Here is a 20,668-nt window from a genome sequence, read left to right on the forward strand (position 1 = left end):
AGTTGTGAGCCTGTATCTTGGACCTGAGCAGCCAGAGCATGGTCATCCGGATGTACGAAGGACCTGCCAGGTTGAGCTTGTTGAATGAGGCTAGATTGTGTGTCATTCAGAATTGGTTGAGTCCTTCATGGGGACAAGGAATATTGGTGAATAGAAACCTGGTGTTAAGGCTACGGAGTGGACAATCTCTATGGCCTCTTTGACCAGCAGTATGTCAATGTTGGAGCACAGTAGCTGCTGTTGAGTGGGGTAAGCATCTACTATGGGTCACAACATCGGGGTTGGTTGTCTCTCAGAGTGAGTTGATACCCTTGGTGCAGAATGTTTAGAACGTATGCATCCCCAAAGATTTCCCAATTTTGTCAGTATTGTCCAATTCTCCCCCTACAGAGGTCTCAACACTGGGATCAACTGGGGGTAGGAGGTCCTAATTGTTGGTGTCTGTCAATTAAATGCTTGGCCTTGCGGTCACTGCACACTCCTTGGGAACGGTCACGTTGAGGTTGGTATGATCTGGAAGACTTCCCCTTGCCCTGGTTTCTGCTGCAAAAAGTGGAGGAGTCATGTCTGCGTGGCTTCAGAGTTACGCCTGGGCTCATAGTTGCCAAACCTGGAGGGTTTGAAGGAGGCAGAGGGCAAAACGTGAGGCAGGGCCTTGAGGGCAGTCTTGTTTCTGGCTAAGCTGGATACCTGAGAGTGGGCAGAGACTTGTCCGTTAAAGAGAGAGGTAGATGACCAGGGCTGGCACAATATCCCAGGGTCCCATTCCGAGAGCCAGGTCGTTGAGTCGGCGAGTGGTAGTAATCTTGATGAGCACTGTGTGCATATGAGTCCTCATATGTTCAATCTAGAGCTGTAGGTATGCCAAGACAGTGGTAAGATGGTCCAGGCAGTCAGGATTATCTTCCGAGAGGTCCTGTGTGATGGCTCTGGAGGTGGAGGCCATGACACAGAGTGGTCTTAAGGAACGCCGAAGTTCCGTCTCCACAAAGGCCAACTTGGTGACAAGAATGGTATTGGGACGGTTCGGCCCCATCATGCAATAAAGGTCCTCATCCAGTGAGTGGGCTTGATCCGCAAGGTCTAGTGAGTGGATCAGGGTTTGAAATTTAGGGACACTAAGACGCAAAATGCATCTTAATTTATGATTTTTCATCTAGAAATCAAAATAAAGACGATATTTTATGCGTCTTGCTTTTTTCTATTTCAAAATCGTTTGAGAAATACCTTAAGTCACTGTGATAACTTTTGATTTCGCGAAGATGTTTCCAGATTTGTTTACCTCCAGTTAAGAGTTTCCTCCCTATTCGCGTTTCCTTTTTACTTCCTTTCTTTCCATCCAACTTTGGTGAACATGGACTTTTTTCCGACATATAGCATGGAGATTAACATGATGCAAATGACGTATGTCTATTTTGAGAGTCCAATCAAATGCCATAAAAACTGTCATAGATAATTTGTTCAATTTTTTTAGGTGACATTCCATCCTCGAGTTGCCAGACACCGTAGGCCGGTTGACTGACCAAGCCGTAGTCAATTCAAAATAGTATATAATTTTAAGGAACCTACCTGTTATATTATTCGTTTAATAAATCTATCACATTTCACAATGTCTGAAATATGAATTACATTTCAATTTATCATTTTTATTGATAAATTATTCAATATTTAACGCAATGTTATTGAAAATAAAATTCTCGGACACACGCTTGACAACAGGTCCACATTGAACATGTCAAAGAACAATACAAAGATGTTTTAAACAAATCTTTGAATATATTATACAAAGTAATAAATAAAATCAACAAAAATATATCTTTAAGTTGTCAAACTTAGTTATTATTTCCATTTTTTCGTGCGATCTCGGGTAATGTAAGTCATATGACATCTTGGCTTTCGTCGCCTCAATTGCTCAGCTCGGACATGATGTTAAACGAAAAATATATGCATGAAAAATGTTTGTCACAGCTTGTAACCTATAACAATACATCCAGGAAGTTCTATATTTTTAATATAGATTGCAATTTCCTGCTTAATACGTTCAGAATAACATGATTTAACAAAAATCTTTCGTCAAATTCTGATACGAGGACGGTACCATAGCTGTAATTTGATTGGCTGACTTAGATCACATGCTCACTTTTGACCAATCACGAACCTTGTTCGGCAGATTTTTGGCAAGAAAGCATCATAAGAAACATATTTTATCCAAGCTTTCCAGTGATGTGTCATATGGCAGTCTTTTGCGAACGTGTTATTCATACGAAGCCTCGAAAACAGAGGTATTTCTTCATGTTACTGAGTGGACAGCCGCTATTATCGGGAAATGGGTGATAACAGATTCTATTTATAATTCTTTTTAAAATAATTTTCAAATTACGTAAACAATGAAAATAAAAAAAATAGGTAAGTGGATTTTATGAAATCTTATATTTGCGTAAATATTTCGCTTCCTTGGTCTGTAATCTGGACATTATGAATGTGTTAACTAACTTTTTTTATATAATTACAACAAACTTAATTAAGTTGTAAATGCATTATTTAAATAATGTGATAAACATAACTTTCATGTGTATAAACAATAGGGGTAGACCTTGAAATGGTGTAAATGAGAGTATCACAGCAGTAAATGCTTCTGATTGACTGGTGTTAATGTTTTATGAAAGTAATTTAATTACTGTAAATTTTGAAATTAAAGCGAACATGAATTAAATGCGAAAAATGCGAGTGGTCTTGGCTCGCATTATTAAACATCGCATTTATATCAACATCAAGACATTTTGGATAGCAGAAATACCAACTTAGACATACACTGAAGACAAACAACTATGTATTCCACATCACTGTTTAATGAGCAGCACTTGTAATAAGTATATAAAAAATGCCATTCAAACGCTAATTACATCCTGTGAATTGTCACTGCTGGGGTCAAGACAAGTTCTACTCACTTATGTCATCACTGATCACACCTGCAAGTCCAGACAGACGTCACCCACGCAACACAGTGTCTTTGTTCTTTGAAACTGCGCCAAAGGCCGACACGAGCCAGCACGCATGTATTGTTTTAGAAGTACACTACTCAGCGCTAATAAGCAGTTCTATTTGATGTGTGATTGGATAAATGTAAGGTTGGATTAAGGAGAGAATTCTCCTGTAAACCTGACAGAGGACATTTTCTTTAGATAACATATCCACTCGTGCTTGAGAGGAGGGCTGGTGTCGCAATCATATCGAGTCACATTTTTGGCTGGGGGCAGCGTTTGCATTCTTTTGGAGACGCATTAATTTCACGATTTTCAGTACTTTGTTATCTGAATGTCATAACATGCATAATCATCCATTATTTATATGCAGCATATGTCATGATCATGCAATCCTTTGATATTGTTTTTGAACATTCTGAGTTGAGAAAAATAATTGCTTGTTGATTTTTTATTTTGCTTGTAACTTTTGAAACCACAAGCAAAAATTTGCTTGTGCCTAAATAAATTATATTCTACCATGAATTTGGAATTTACTTGATTCTGATTGGTCAATCAGAGGCTATTAAATCACAATAAACCGCCTCTGATTGAAACAGCTGGTTTGATGGCTGCATCACCGCGGAAGCTAATGTTCATAGAATAGCACTCTTTTCAGTCATTGTTGGTAGACATATTTACATAATTATATCTACAATTACAGGTTACAAAATGCACAGATGCGGTTACTACAATATTCAAAGGATGTGTGGCAATACATTTCGTGCAGAAAACATGATAGAAATCTACAAAGGGAATGTATTTACATTTTGGAGACAACAGAGAGCTTGGAATTTTGGAGCTTTTCTATAAACGACTGACGTCATATCTTTTGCGCTACAATGAGCGATATGACGCTATAATGGTGACGTGCAATGTAGAGCGAAAGCCTTGCAAAGCTTGCTTTGTTTTCTTTAGGGATGCCCACCTCATGTTAGCTTACCAAGTTGCCATGCTTGTATGCGTTCAATGAATGCCATATGTTCGAGTGAAGTATTACGGTGTAAACAAACTGCTTCAGTATAAACACCGCCTTCTTTTGTTCGGTGATTCCGTAATTCAGATCGATAACCTACTCAAAAAACTGGACTCAACCCATGCCCCTTCACTGAGTATATATTTGCTAACACCAAAGAGTTCGCATTTTATTTAATCATGGTAGAATGGAGATAAACATATTGTGTTTTCAATGTAGAGCTAGGTTACTGGTAGATTTAACCGCGCTAAATTGAATTTGGAACCAACGCACAGCACATACACAGTATGTTTATCTCCTAATTCTAACCCTGTGGACAGGAAAGTCTTTTTTCTGATACTTAGCCGCCTTGAATGAGGGTGTAAGAGAGAGCTAAGCAAACTCATCTAACATGGCAACCATGTCTTTAATCACAGGATCAGGTGGTACGGATGTAGGATCTGACCAGACTATGTACTTTTTGTCAATGCCTGACCCCGGGGAAGGTTACCCACGAAGCTAAACGATCAGCCGGCCTGTCCGCAACCTGGTTCAGACCAAGGTGGTAATGGACCTCCGATAGAGACCCCTCATACGTCGGGACAAAGGAACGCTCTGACGAAGCAGATCGATAATCAATTGAGCGCACAACTGGAGAGTGGCTTCGAGAGCGGCATCTAGAGCAAGAAGACTTGCTTCCACTGCGTCGGCATGAGGCGCCTGGTGAGGTAGACCTGTGAGATAAGGTTGACTGGACCGAAGAGGTGCCACCTAAGTCCAAGCTATGCATCTGTAAGGGCATCTGTAGAGGCACCTATAGACACACTGGTAGAGGTGCTTGTAGAGACGCCGGTGGAGGCGCTTTGAGAGATGGCGTGGGTAGGACTGAGGACTTGAAGAGCCTTAGGTGCTGGGAACCTAGGCATAGTCTGTTGCAGCATCTGTATGGAACCAAGAAGAATCCATGTGAGGTGCCTGGAATGTCTGTTGCAGCATCTGTAAGGAACCAAGAAGGATCCATGTGAGGTGCCTGGAATGTCTGGTGGAGGCACCGGGTGGAAGTCAACCACAAGCAGTAAATGCATTAAGGACTAATGCAGGATAAGTTGAAAAATATACAAAATGAGCAATGTCACTGGATTACAAATGTTGAGGACACAGTGTTTCAATATCATGTACCATATATGACCAGCCTGACACTGCCTGCACATGGAATCAACAAGAGTGCGCATGAACTGTCTTCGAATGTTATTCCACTCTTGTCGCAAAGACAATGGGATGAACTTGATATAGGTGTGAAACCTGAAACACTGGTGGACATGTTTTTGCCTTTCAGCAAGAGTGGAATACATCATCATACACACTTATATAAAGTTCGTCACACACATGTTCAATTAGTTTTTAAATCTGGTGATCGTGATTAGGATGACAACTGAGGAATAGGAATGTTGTTTTAAGCTAGAAAATTAGTTGTGTTCATGTTGAAAAATGATGTTATGTTGGTTCATGAATGGAATGATGTGTGACTGAAGGATCTTGTTGCGGTAAAAAGCAGCTATTAAGTTGCCTGGGACCAGCACAAGGGCTGTTCTTCAAGTGTAAGAGATGGTCCCCCATATCATAACATTGCCATCACCAAATCTGTCCAAATGTTGCCGTATCGTACCTGTGCTCTGACATCTGGACGTTGAAAGAGAAATTTCATTTCCTCACTGAAAATGCTTTCAGTATTAATGCTATCCATGATGATTTGGACAGAGTCCTCTGTAAAACATTCAGTAGCCTTTCTATGGTCAACTGAGAGTCACTAGCCTCCAAATGGCCAATGACATTGTCTTGTTGAACCTCAGAAAGTCTAGGCATAGCATTCCCTGCTCTTTGTGTATGAGATAAAAAAAACCTCCAGACCCATGCACTTTTACAGCAAGTAGTGTGTGTGTAGCATTTGCATCAAATGTCAGATTCAGGGGTCTCTCACGTTTAGGCTTATGCTGTTTCTTTACAAAATGAATTGTTTCTGTCGCAAACACAGTGTATTCAGGTGATAGTCGAAACACTTATGTGAGCAGAACAATAGAATAAAACTATTTATTAATAATTAGTTACATATTTGTTTTCAAAATATTTGATGTTTTATTAGTAGTGCCCTGCAACCTCGGGGTATCGCGGTACTTGTTATGTACGCTAAATGGAACAAAATGCACTCACTAACATTTATGAATATTAGTGTTCTCTATATCAGATGTCATTTATTTAATCTAAATGTCCATATTTTACTGATTTACATTAATAGTGCTGAGTAAAAGCAGGGCCTTGCGCTTTGTTTGACAAGGGAGAGAACTCCATTGTATCGCGGTACAGGAAAAAGTTGTGTATGAAGGCCCCAATTGGACAATAACAGGACATAATTCTACCAACCACTAGTTTGATGATGCCAGACTTCAGTGATTTGTCCGAGTAAATTTCTGAATGTGTAATGGGCATCCAATGCATATTTACCGAAAAGTAGGAGAAAAATATTATAAAAAATTTACAATTGTTCTTACAAAGATTGGTTGACAATAATTTGTAAAAAAATGGGAAATAATTAAAAGTCAACAATAAATATATAAAAAAACACTCTAGCACGCCCAAAGTATGTATTTATCTTTTAGCTACCAGTGAAGAATGTATTTCTAAGTATGGCATTATGGCCCTTATGTTCTCCTAATAGATTCTGCCACAGAGCGGGGGGAAAATGTGCGGACTACAAGACTTCCCTTACCTTATCAGTCACCATGAATATGCAGATGATCTAGTTCAGGTCGATAGAGAAAGCTTACCTGGGGAATTCCGGGTAATATCGTTGGCCATTGATAGATGGGTGTAAGGCAATATTAAAAAAGATGCCAGAAGTAAGTAACAACACGTTAATAAATCCTTACTTACAGCAGACACAACATTCTGAAGAAATTGAAATTGTTTAGGAAGCAAGCACTTCCTGGTTCCTGGTTCCTGATTTGCATTAATAGACAGCCCCTAAGAGGCGTGTCCCGCATGAACTACGTGAAATCTCAAATACCATGATACGATGAATGCCACAGTACCACGAGGTCCAAGTATACATGCATTTTAAATTTCACATATCACATACTGCATATCAAATATTTCAATATGGCTGTTAGGGAGGCACACAAACATCATACGTATACAAGTTCATCAGTTTCTACAATGTTTCATTGTCAAGTCTTGTGTCATGTAGGGGACGGTTGCTGATTATTTGTCAGTGCATTTATTATATCTACTGCTTGTTAGTTTACACACCTTTCAGCAATCAGCATCCATCCCCAAGATCATCATTTATGAAAATATATCCCTTGTCCTGTCAGCATCAACAAAGGTGTATACTTATCTACGTCATCACTCAGTACAGATATATTTTATACATACCTGCTACTGTCATGGTGGTAAGGATATGCTCCACACTTAGGACATCTTCATCAATAACAGTCAGCAACGCCAAAACTGCCAAGACTGACCCAGCAAAGAATGCAACATTCCTGAAAAAGATATCAATAAAATAAACAGAATGTTTATTATGGAATTAGAACTCTCAGTAAATGTGAAAAATATTAATCAACTTAATACAAAAAATAAGTATGTTAGTAGTGACATTTGTATTTCTTTTGGATATGAAACAACAAGAAGGTAAATACTTTTTTTTTGAAAATGTACAAGAAAAATAGTTGAACTTGCCTTTGAAATGATTTAGTTTTTAAGTATTTACTCTTTTTCTTCAGACCGATGAGTTGGGGTCTTATCTATGCACTTGAAATTAAAAGTCTACATATACACCAAAAACATGGACAAAAACAGACAACTTGATTGTAATTAACAGTTGAATTATGAATATGTATACCAAGTTTCATAAACGTGGCCCTTATAGTTTCGAATTTGCAGCAGAAAATAATTTGGGACACATAGAATACAGACTTATCAAACAATAGTTATTATTGTAAATAGTTCTAAGAATACTAACTCTATTACATCATAGCCATAAATCCTGTATTTTGGCTGCAGACACTATATTACTAAATCTTCAGATTTTCAACAGAAGTCCTCTTCACTGTCAACTACACACAACTAGTTCTTCCCTAATAGCACATGTAGCTCTTCAGCTCTTCTGTGCAAAAAAGAGTGAAAAATGTCACTTGTTTCCAAAACATCTCCACTGGAGGCAGATGAATTGGGGAGGTGGCTGGGAGTACTTCCTGATGTAATAGAGGTAGTATTCTTTGAACTATTAACAATGATAAATATTGTTTCAAAATCCCTGCAAATCCTTAACCTCTATTAAAACACATCTGTGACGTCACTCTATTGTTTGAACGCTCCATTATTTTTCAGGAATGGAGAGTTGTTTGTCAACTATACATTATCTTGAACAAATATTTGAATTAATTTCCACCTGGAACTATTTTTTACACTTATTGACAAGTGAATAATTTCTTCTTTTTTTTTGAAAACATGTGTCTCCAGCAGGCTTCGAAATCGTTTAATTTGAGTATGTGTAATTGTCAACCTCAGCTATGGCGGCACATGAAGGTATGGTGTGAAATTAAATATTAAATATTTTGCATAATGCTTAAAAGATCAAAATAATATGTATATATTTAGTGTTAGAGCAGGTTACCTACAACAATGTTTATATTTATAGCAATTAGATAAACCTTTGACGAGAAAATACAAATCAGGTAATATATACAGTAGAACACGGATATAACGAACATGTATATAGCGAACAAACGGATACAACGAACTGTTAAAAAATCCCCGATTTATAATATCATATACAATTTACGTGTATAACAAACTCTCTACAGCGAACTAACGGATACAGCGAACTGATATCTGATCACCAACAAGCCCATCTATCACTAATTAGTGACATGTATAGCGATCTGAGAAATCTCACTCAGTGTAAAGTGTCACTGACAATTGGCTGTACGCAATCAGCGGCGAATCAACACAATGGAGGCGAATTAATACAATCAGCGGTGACAGATCAACCTTGTTAAATTTGCATTGTGTTCACCTTACCTGTACATGCACACGAAATTGATAATTATTAATGCGGTTGATGCTGGCATAAAAACCAAGAAATACATTGCAATGGAATTTGACATTCCAAAATCAACATTAAGTACCATTATGAAGAAGAGAGAATCCATTCTTGAATCCTGCGACTCAACCGACTTTGGCCCCGCCCGGAAGTGGTTACGAGCTGCCAATCACCAACACGTAGAGGAGGACCTCTTCAAATGGTTTCAAGCCGTGAGAAGCGAAAACTTTCCGCTTAGTGGTTCGTTACTGCAGACCAAAGCTGACGAACTTGCAGTGAAATTAGGCCATGAAGATTTCATGTGTAACACTGCAATTATGTGTATTGTGTTTTGTCTTATCAAATATGGCGGACTTTTCCAAACGAAAATGTGTATAACGAACAACGGATATAACGAACTGATTTCTCTGGTCCCTTGTAGTTCGTTATATCCATGTTCTACTGTATATCCTTGTTCGGGGCTCTATGTTTCCTATTATTCCTGTCAGCATGTATTGACAATGTGCAAGCGATTGATAAATACTAGTTTAGGACCCAACAAAATTATGAAGACCCTTGTACCATGCATTGGAAATCTAAGCTCGCAACAAAGCTTGGTGCACGTGCAACAGCGGCAGAGAACGTATTCTTCGTGCATCATGCAAGGGAGACTCACACAGTATAAATACAGTCTACAAAGAGTTCAGGTTTATTTTTCAAATATTTTCCACGACAGAATATTTTGACAAAGTGAAAAAGTAGGGATGAGGCAGATCCCACCTTATCCCTCTGGTATATTCTGGCTATGATGTAAGTAGAGGGGAATGTCAGAGTAACTCTCCATCCCTTAAAAATAATGGAGCAGAGGCCTCGGGGATAGTCTGTCTGCTTGTATGTTCAGTTTTCCTGGAATATGTCTCACTTCCATCTGGCAGCTGAATGAGTTGGCCAAGGCAAATAGGTGAGTGGTTTCAGTCATCAACGAACTGGACTTGGTTCCACCTTGCTCAATGTAGGCCACCACTGTCGTGTTGTCTGTGGCAATGAGGACGGATGATTTGATGAGGCAATCTTTCCAAGTCTGGAGCACATAACAAATTGCTTTTATCTCTCTGCAGTTTATGTGTAGAGGTTTTTCCGTTTTGGTCCATAAACCCTGAACTTGGAGGTCGTCCATGGGAGCTTCCCAACCTGAATCTAACACGTCTGAGAACATGTGATGTTCTGGAGCTGGTAGTGTGAGTGGAATCCCGTCATCACATGATCTCGTCGAGTGCACCAGGTTAGATAGATCTTGGCTGAGGTGGAGAGGTATGAGTATCCGTGTATCCAGGGTCTGGGATCATAGGGAGTTGATCAAATCTGTAGCGGGCTAAATTGTAATCGCCCTCTGTGAGTCATATCTTGTAGAGAGGACAGCGTCCCCATGAAAGACATCCACCATCTGATCCATCTAGTAGGTTGGTCTCGGACTGAGTTGATCATGGCTATGGACTTGTTGAACTGGTCCTCTGGGGGGCAAAGATACCTGTAGATAGAAGAAATCTGGCCCCGATGTCTTGTACCGGATAAATTGCTGACTTGGTTGGATGGATAAGGAAACCAAGATAAGACAACGGACATGGACAGGAGAAAACCAAAGTTACATCTCGCCTCTGCCAAGCATGAAGTCTCCCTACACTTCTAACAGAAGTTATGGGGATCTCCAGTTATCCTGAACTAGCCACACTTCTGGAATGTCAGCAGGGAAGAGGAAGACGCCATCGTGAGAAATACACAAAAACAAACCCTAGTATACTCATGTAATCCAGCCAGATCGTAAAATAATATTTCTGAAGAAATTAATAAAACAGTGTCACTACCTTATACCAGGTGCTAGATGATAGGTGTTGACTCTAGCACACAGAGGAAAGAAATGACGTTTTTTCTGCCTTTTGTCACAGAAGAGCTAAAGAGCTACATGTGCTATTAGGGGAAGAACTAGTGTGTAGTTGACAGTGAAGAGAACTTCTGTTGAAAATCTGAAGATTTAGTAATAGCGTGTCTGCAGGCAAAATACAGGCTATGATGTAATGTAGGTTAAGGATTCACAGGAATCATTGACAAACAAAATGGATGGAAGGACAGTCGTGGTTTTCATTCACAAAATAACAAAGAAGTCTTGGGATGATTTTACGAATGAAGTTTTTTTTAAACATGACCTTTCAAAAGGAAGAGAATGTGTGACTCTAGTCCCATCAAAATAAGGTCAAACTTGTATGACACAAATGTGACTTACTGATATATTAACTCATCACCTGTATATTCATCAGTAGTATAGGTAATGGGGGTTCTGCCGCAACTCCACTGGAGTAGGATTCATATACCTATACTGCTACTACAGGAGGAATTTTTTATGCCAAAATGATGATGCGATTTAATGATAGTCATAAGATTAAGTTAAATTGGCTCCAGGTGGAGTCAATGATATAAATTTTTATAGGTAATGATGGTTCTGGACCACTACCAATACCTGGGGCCAATCATTGCTTTAGATGAGTCTAAATGGTAATAAAAATATTCTTTATTATTTTTATCGATAAAGCGATATTCAACATTTTTATTAAGTTCTTCGTTCATTTTACTAGGAGACCAGACTATATAACTACACTCTTTTTGTAAATTGATAAGAAACAATTGATAACCGTATTTGGTTGGTTTGGCATCACTGATATAATAAAAACCTTGTGGTAATTCTTTCCATTGAATAGCTTTCTCCATTATTACATATTTATGTTAGCATTTGTCTAAATGTAATCACACGATAGTATACAATCTATTTTTAATCTCCAACCAGTTCTTTGGTTTTGGCACGGAATAATTGACGCGCTTGTTGCCTCCCCTCTTCTATGAACTTTTTTTTCTCGTCTTCGCTAATACCACTGGTCTTACGAGATTTTGATCGAATCTCCTGCTTCATTTTATTGTATTTGTTGAGCTCCGACAGCACTAAACGAAACTCATCCTCGGATATCTTACAATCGGCCATTGCTGTCGAAATATGATCCTCAATGCTGTTCAACTTTGCTTCGGCGAGTATCCGAATACTATCGTGTTTTAATGCTTTCTTTTGTAACCTACGAGAAATGAATTTTATCGCTATTCCTGCCAGTCCCGAGACTCCAGCGGTTATTTCCATGCCGAGCACGATAGGCGCGGCGATTATAGTTGATAGTAAACCGATACCCGCTACACCGAGTCCCATGCAAGATACTACAAGAGCGGTGTCAACTCCGTCCAGAGCATTCACGGCTCTGCGATACCTTTTATACAATCCAAGTCTCAACTCCCTATCCTTCTCTATTCGATGTTTTATGTCGCTTATTTGATGTAATCGAAATCCATCAACAGTTTCCATCTTTTCAAATGCTTCATTGAGCGCCGGATATAAACTCATAGTGTATATAACGATCATATAATAGTCTTTAATTGGTCTTGCTTAAATGTTTTGAGACTATACATCAACCTTATTAAATGTATATTATACGGCAAGAATATCTTAGAAAGAGAAATATTACCACTTTTATTAATTTGGACCCCCTCGAGGGTTGCAACGGGCGATGCTCCGATATGAATAATACTGCAACGTTGACGCTCGTGATTCTTGAACCATTTAATCGATAGACCTGGTAATATTTCGAAGGCATCTACCGGTACATCTCCGAACAAGACTTCAATAATAAGCGTAGAAATATTAGGTATTGCACTCAGGTTAACTTTAATATCTTCGAATTCAGTAACCAAATTTAAACTAATGTTTTTTAAGGACGGACGACTATATAACATATGACCTGGGTTTTCTGGCAGGGGAGTGACCAACACACTTTTTCGTTTTGACGGGATATAAGCCGCGAGTACGATGCCACTACTTATTATCTTAGTTAAATTATGTCCCTTACCAATCATCACATAAGGTGGGATAATGACGATATTCAGTAGCCACTCGATGTTTGCTTCGACCATAGTCCATTTATTATCATCGTTGCGAGTAATATTGTACGAAGTGTTTTTAAGGAGTCTACTAACATCAACATCGCTTAAATCTCCTAGATTACCCGTGAATGTGACTTCTTTCCGCTTGTAGACATTATCGTGTAAGTGTAAAGCGTATAACTTACCATTGTAACCGGGTTTATCAAATCCTTCTGTGTCTCCGAGATCGGAAAGCGCAATTGTATTACATTGTCTTACTGTTCCAGGGCCTGATGCATCAACCATTATTTTTAATATGGAGTGTTACACTTAAGTATCCTATATGTACAGGTTGATGTTTTACATCTAATACAGAAATTTTGAGGTCTGAAATAATACCACGCTTCAATTTTTTATATTGTAATAACGAGAATGATTCCGTTCTACCGCTATTATATTTTTCATTTTTCACTGGAACACTTCTGAGTAGAGTTGAAGGACTTTCTAGTTGAATATTATCCGTCGTGCTTATTTGATCAAGATGGATGAACAACTCTTTATAGGGAACTAAATCGGGTAATTTAATTCCCTGTCGTGGTTTGTTAGAATTTATAATTCCTATTCTATGATGAAATCCAAGTGTAACTTCTAAGTATGGTCTAGGAACTACAACGTTTTCTCCAGAGTCGACTTTCACTATCCCATTCGACTCATTTTGTGTTAGACTAGCTCCATTAGGCTTAAAAATTTCATCACTGAGTGAGCATACGCTGTAATACCCATCAGGTATAGTAATGAATTTTTCAATACCATTATTTTCACCTATTATATCTATACTATTATTTCTTCTCGCAGCACTTATATTGGTCCACAGCGGGTAATACGTTACATCGCATAGAGCTACTTCGAGTTGTCCATCCGAGTTATCGATAGTATGAAGCAGTTCAATAGACTGACCATTTGTTATTCCAGGTAGTGTAACATACATATTAAATATACAATGATACTATATCATAACTTAAATATGAAATCGAGATACATTACTAATCAATCGATTATAGTAACTGCCTCTGGTGCTGAATTTTTCGTTAAATTCCCAGATATCTTTGAAAAGTACAGGGTCACGGCAACTAGCGATAAAATGGTGCACGATTGGTTTCACAATCCGATGCAATTTTGGCAGAATCAGTTAAACTTTGCCATATGGTGTGCCACAACGGGATGTGGCGTATCTGTTAATGCTCCAGGATTTATGCTAAATAAGTCTGTTTTATTATTTCATGTGTATTATCAGATTAGACGTATACTTAAAGAAATTAGTGCTCCATTACCGCAGGATCGAGCGTGGAATTCCACAAATAATAATTATGATAGGTCCGCGTATGAGCGTATTTGTAATGAATTTAATATTTCTACGAGTAAAGATTGGCGCATTAAAGGAGCAAACCATGGTCTAGGTGTTCCGTACAGCGGACAAAGAACTGTTAAAGAAGTCAGCGATGATTTAGTTAAAAAAACTCATCGACCATTCGATCCATTTAAATTCTTACAGATAGACAATCTTTTTGTAAGATTGCATAATCTTAATCATGGCTGGGAACTTTCGAGTAACGATTGGAGAGGTTCCCTTATGAGTTTTAAGGGTGGTTTGGCTTATATTGTTACAAAATTTATACAAATGAACGATACCGCAAACGCTTGGAATGAATTTCTTAATGATAAAACGGAAAATAATTTTACTAACCCAGGAGTTGTAAGATTTAATGAATCGATAAGAACTTATGTATGGGCAATTCTCGGTGCACAATCGCAAACACGAACATCCATTATCGGTACTGGGACGGCGCTCGATGCACAAAAACAGTTTGTCGCAAACGTGGAGGACGCCATTAATTCACCAGTTGACATACCATCGTCTATAAAGCGTTTTCAAGATGCATTACAGTACGCTCAATCCAAAGTGGACTTCGTTTATGCGCCGGGACTATACATGTCCCCGAGTAATATGGAACTTAAGATTGGTCAAGTGATAGGCTATAATAATAAAATTGTTATCGCTACCGATCAACAAAAACCAGGTATAAATTCAGATATTAACGTCGAATTAATAACGCAAACGATCACGGGCGAAAAGGGAATAGTCAAGCCACAAACACCAACTATCGCTAAAACTTCTACTAATGCACAACCATCTACTAATGCTCAAGTACCACCGCATATTGAGGCTAAAAATCAACAACATATCGATGAAAAAACAGCGCTCGTAGTGGGTGGAGTCTCGGTTGGCTTACTCATGATTTGGTTGAATAGTTCTTAGCGAACACGTACAACAGCCCTGCAATTGCTACGATCAACCCCCACAAGTTTTGACTAAGCCAAGTGGTGGTCTTAGCTAATAAATTCAATAGCCAGGAAACAACACTCCCTATTATACCGGGAAGTGCGGCTGCGGCTTTCTCAGCGAGCTTTCCCAGTGCTGAACCTAATGCTTTTAAATGCTTTTTTATCCACTCTTTAATACCATTTTTATCGCTAGGAGGTGAACCTCCACCTGTACTACCACCTGTTAACGAGAGAGTCAAAGTCGATATAATAAATCCCAACGCGGTTAAAATACTGGCAATGGTTATTCCCTGTTCTCTGAACAATGTTTTAATTTTATCGGCCAGTGTAGTGTCATCGTTGAGGACTTGATCGATAGTTTTTCGAATACGACTGATTTGCGAACGAAGTGCCTTTCTATTACTGGAAGCTGCTTCGAGGCGGGCCGATCTTTCGTCTTCTAAGTTACGTAATCTTTCTGCTACGCGGCGTCTACTGAACTCATCGCCCGCCTGTTCGAGTTTTGTTTTCTCTTGAGCTATATGCTTGTCGATTTCGGATATCTTGGCTATATTATTGATGAGTTCTCCCCGCATTGTTCGCATTGCCTTGTCAAGACCTCGTAATTCCCTAATACTGAACTCTGAATATGGTGATACACTGACCGTGGAATTATCGTAATAGGTATCTAAGATTTCTCCGAGTCCGTTCGAGGCCACGTTAGAGGCTGCTTCCAAATCATCTGTATTACCGAGTTCAGTACGCACGGTTCGAAGAACCTTAGTAGTCTTCGCGGGAAGTTTTGCTCGTCCGTATTCTACAAAACCTAATTTATCACGAACAAACTCGCGGCTATGTTTACCAGCTATAGTAGACAAGGCTAGGGGCTTACGAGTACTATAATGCATAAGATCAATATGCGGAGAGTCACGCAGTCGCAATATTCCTTTACTATCTAGCATAAACTTTGAATACTCACGACCTATTGGGATAACATAATTTTTATCATCTTTTAAGGCATCGTAATAATCATTGACGGTTGATTGTAAAATTTCATCGTTAAGATTCGTGCCACCAAAGTTGGTTTCATCAGTACCCTCTTCGTTTGGGTTATCAAAGTTATCAAATGTACTTAGATCTAAGTCATTATGTTCAAAATTAGCCATTTTTATATTAAACATAGGGTACATAATTTCAATATAAACAATGTCTTCACAATACGGACTCAAGTTAAACACACAACGTAGACTTCGAGATCCATTAGGGGTCAAGGCAATTCGTCAGTCTGTAACTATAACTAATAACCCTAGTACCATAGATCAGAATCAAACGCTTCTGGTTCGCTTTCCTAATCTCGGCGCACACGATGTGTTAGTTCCGGGAACTGTCCGACTAGCATTTACGATTAGTTTGACTTCAACAGACGTTAACAGGGAGCCCGTTCAGAACATAGGTCGTGCTATCGTTAAGAAAATCGCCATTAAAATTAGCGGTAATGAGGTTTTGAGTATCGACGATAGCGATGTATACTATTGTTACATGGATCTCTGGAGAACGGATAAAGAGCGGGAAAACTTACAGTACCAAGGTATTTGTAATAAGAACACATTGAGACTGCGCGTGGGTGCTGAAAATGGTGTTGATACCAACGAAAAAGATAAGGCCGTTGCCGACGCATTAGGTAACAGATTCTATGTTCCCTTAGACTTTGAATTACTAGATTCCCACATGCCCTTTTATCAAGCATCCCTAGGCGATAGGTTAGAATACGAACTCACTTTTAATGACTACGGTAGAGTAATCAGATCTGCTAATGATGATGCTAGCTATTCCATTGATAATATATCGCTGGAGTACGATATGATAACGGATCCCGAATTAGCCAGACAAATTCGTAACCAGTATACGGGAAGTTTAGCCATTTTGTACGATCGCGTGCTGCGACACCGAAAGATCACGAGGGACAAAAAAGATACGATGTGGAATATCAATCTAAACGTCCCCACGAGGTCGCTGAAGGGTATTTCAATGTTGTTCGAGGACCCCTCCGATGCGTTTAAAAGAAATACCGAGAAGTTCTACAATCCCAAGATTACAAAAGTAGAATTGACTATCGAGGGCGTTCCTAATCAACTATATAGCCAAGGAATGCTAGCGTATCACCAGTGGGATGAGATTAAAAAACTTCCTTCTATAAAACGTTCCCCGGAAGTTAACGCGGTCGTGAAAGATCTGTCTCTCGGGAGTGTATCGATGGGTGAATACCTGACAACGAAGTACGCGCTATGGCTCGACATGCGAACAACGGACGATGACCAATTACACGGCAGTGGGAGGAGAATAGAAAATGCTAGCGAGGGTGCCACCATACAGATAACGAAGCTTCAGGAAGCGGCTGGTAAATTAAACATATATTTGTACGTGATTATGGATGCGCAACTTAATATACAGAATGGGAGATTCGTGCAAGCAATCTATTGATAATCTTTTACCTAAAGATCCGCACTGCGCTATCATATGCGGGCAAACGGGCTGCGGAAAAACAGCCTTTATTCTAGATATTTTAGAAAGTCATTATCGGGACGTTTTCGATCATATCATTATTCTGTGCCCGACTATAAGCGTTAATAAAACATACTTATCGAGAGATTGGGTAATGAATGACGACGGGGTACACAGAGTCGATCCGGGCGATCGTTTACAAGACTGCCTCCGAGTATGTCACGAAAAATACAAAGGAGAATCAACCCTTTTCGTAATAGACGACTGTAGCGCGAGTAAAGAACTCACAAAAAAGAAAGATATGCTTTCGTATTTAGCATTCTCCGGACGGCATACTCAACATAGCGTTTGGGTACTTACTCAAAAATACAACTCTGTCCTGAAAGATCTCAGAGAGCAGACCAAATGGGTAGCGCTGTTTCATTGCAAAGATCGAGATTCATTCGAGGAATGTTTACGCGAAAATGATGTCATTTATACCAAGGGCGAACGAGACAAAGTCAGAAAAGTGTTAGCGGCAACGAAGCACTGTAAACTCGTATTAAAAACCGATCAACCAGCTGCTTATGCAATTGCTTAGCAAAATGTAGCAAAATTATAGCAAATTATAGCAAAAATGTAGCAAATTATAGCAAATTGAACATTAGCGGTTAATATTACATAAAATGTGGTTCGAAATCCTCATTCTTTCACAACAGTTCATTATTACGGGATGTATTGGATATGTCATATTATATTATGTTAGACTTAAATATCTCCTTAGGTATTACATTATGGAATGCGACGAACTCATCGAACAAATGCTCAAAGAATCTGATGTTGATCAAAATGTTACAGATAAATCTTTAGATAAACATAGAGAAAGACTCGCCGCTTTGGTAGCCGGTGGAAAATGTTCCCAATATTTGGGAGAAAATTATACCATCGAAAAAATTGATAACATGACCGACGAAGAGATTAAAAAACTGTACGCTCGTTACGAGTCTAGACTGGGAGCTACCATGACTAAAACGATAGGGTCTTCTATATTACAACTATACACAGCCGTAGCTAGTACGTTTCTCCCCATCCCGGCAGAACATCGCCTGTATTTATGCGAATCTCTCGAGAAAGACCCATTCATCGAACACGCTATAAGCGCAGTGAGCTGTGAGTTTTATCATAGATTCGGAATGTTCTTAGCTCCGTTCACCACAGCTTTAATAACGGCTAGGTATTGTCAATTTAAACATACGTGCCCACTTAATAATATCAATGGAGACACAGGTGACACCACAGATTGTGGAAACGCAACAACAGATTGCGGAACAACAAGTGAATGAGGATGTACCACATGAGAATGTGAATGCACCACATGTGAATGTGAAAATACTGAAAGCTAGAGTTACTAAGAATCCTTTGAAAATAGCCGCAAGAAGAAAGGGTGGGCTGGCGCGCAAAGCAAAATTAATAAATAATTCAAATATTAATCCGATTAAAACATGGGCACTAGTAGGAGTTGCTGGTATAGCGGTTGTATGGTTCTTTTATAAGTCCGGAGAAGAGAAAACGTCACCCCCGCAGCAACAACAAGTTCAATTAGAGGTTAGTCCTCATATAATGCTATAAGAAGCATGACTACTCCAGCTACAGACGGTAAAATGTTGGTAAACGCGACGTATCATTCAGCGGTGGTCACCGGCTTGGCCATTGGATATGCCCGTATGGCTAAAATGATTACTAAAGCCACACCTCCCAAGCTAGATTTTAATGGATATGACATACCAATGATGGTTCTGGATATTGGATTAGCTATGGCAACGAAGGATATGCTCATCAAACAAGGACTTATCCCGGAAGACATAATGAAGTAATTAAACATTTGAATATTTATATTCATATAAACATTTGAATATTTTATATTATTATACATATGGCATCAATTGCGATGATGGTCGGTGGAGCTATTGTTAATGCTCTAGCTTTTTCGGGGAGTAATTTTTTATTTTCTAGTATGAGAGGTTCGGAGCAGAAAAGACATAATAAAGCTTTAGAACAATACCAAGCAGCCCAGTTACAATATACACAGCAGAGAATGAAGAGATTAGACTTTATTCATGAACAACTGATTAAGGAAGGACATTCAATTCAAACGTTTAAGGATGTTGAATCTGCCATGCACGAATACTTCCTCGTTTATGGGAAAAAACTAGACCCAATACCGAGACCAACAATGAGTCAGTTTTATACACCGTCAGAGGAACAAAAGAACCGAGAGGTCACATTTATCATGTTGGGATTGACTTCTGTATTGATTTTCAGCTATACCATGCATAAGTCGGAGTGACAGCTGTGGCTATGCATAATCAATATCTCGCAGTGTAGCTGTGATTTGCATTTAGACAAATGATATGATAGATGTATATACCATGAATAACTGCAAGTTTACACTCATGGGTAAAAAAACTCTATGTAACCGACGCTGTGTTGATTTTTTTTACTGCGGGATACACAACTATTACATCAGGCGCGGAAACATAAACTATACGTGTTCTGTATGCGGGATAGGGGTCAAAGGTCGTTATTGTTTATGTAAGGAACACGGTGCTGATAGGGTCAGGAACCAAATTATTTATGCTAGGAAGAGAGATTACATCAATGAGAGGAATAGGTTGGGGAGAATATGTATTTAGATATATGAAAACAACCAATTAGACATTTGTCTCATTTTGCATATACCATTCAACCACAATGGTTTTTGTCAGAGAATTAAAAGCTATGGCAAAGCAAAGTGGACTGCGTGGATATTCTCGTATGAGAAAAGCTGAATTGATGGATTTACTTGGTTTGGAATACAAC

The 20,668-nt window shown here is 38.9% G+C and overlaps 1 protein-coding gene across 2 annotated transcripts in view; it reads right to left on the bottom strand.

Moving 5' to 3' along the window:
• Nucleotides 1–20,668, bottom strand: part of LOC124122155 (autophagy-related protein 9A-like) — a 279,064-nt gene that overhangs the window by 90,100 nt on the left and 168,296 nt on the right. For both annotated transcript variants that reach the window (XM_048386919.1, XM_048386914.1), the window contains exon 14: nucleotides 7,405–7,514. In XM_048386919.1, coding sequence (XP_048242876.1) covers nucleotides 7,405–7,514 — 110 coding nt within the window. The remainder of the gene's footprint in view (nucleotides 1–7,404; nucleotides 7,515–20,668) is intronic.

The sequence above is a fragment of the Haliotis rufescens genome, unplaced genomic scaffold (assembly GCF_023055435.1).
Source record: "Haliotis rufescens isolate VD_foot unplaced genomic scaffold, xgHalRufe1.0.p SCAF_10, whole genome shotgun sequence".
Taxonomy (NCBI): domain Eukaryota; kingdom Metazoa; phylum Mollusca; class Gastropoda; order Lepetellida; family Haliotidae; genus Haliotis; species Haliotis rufescens.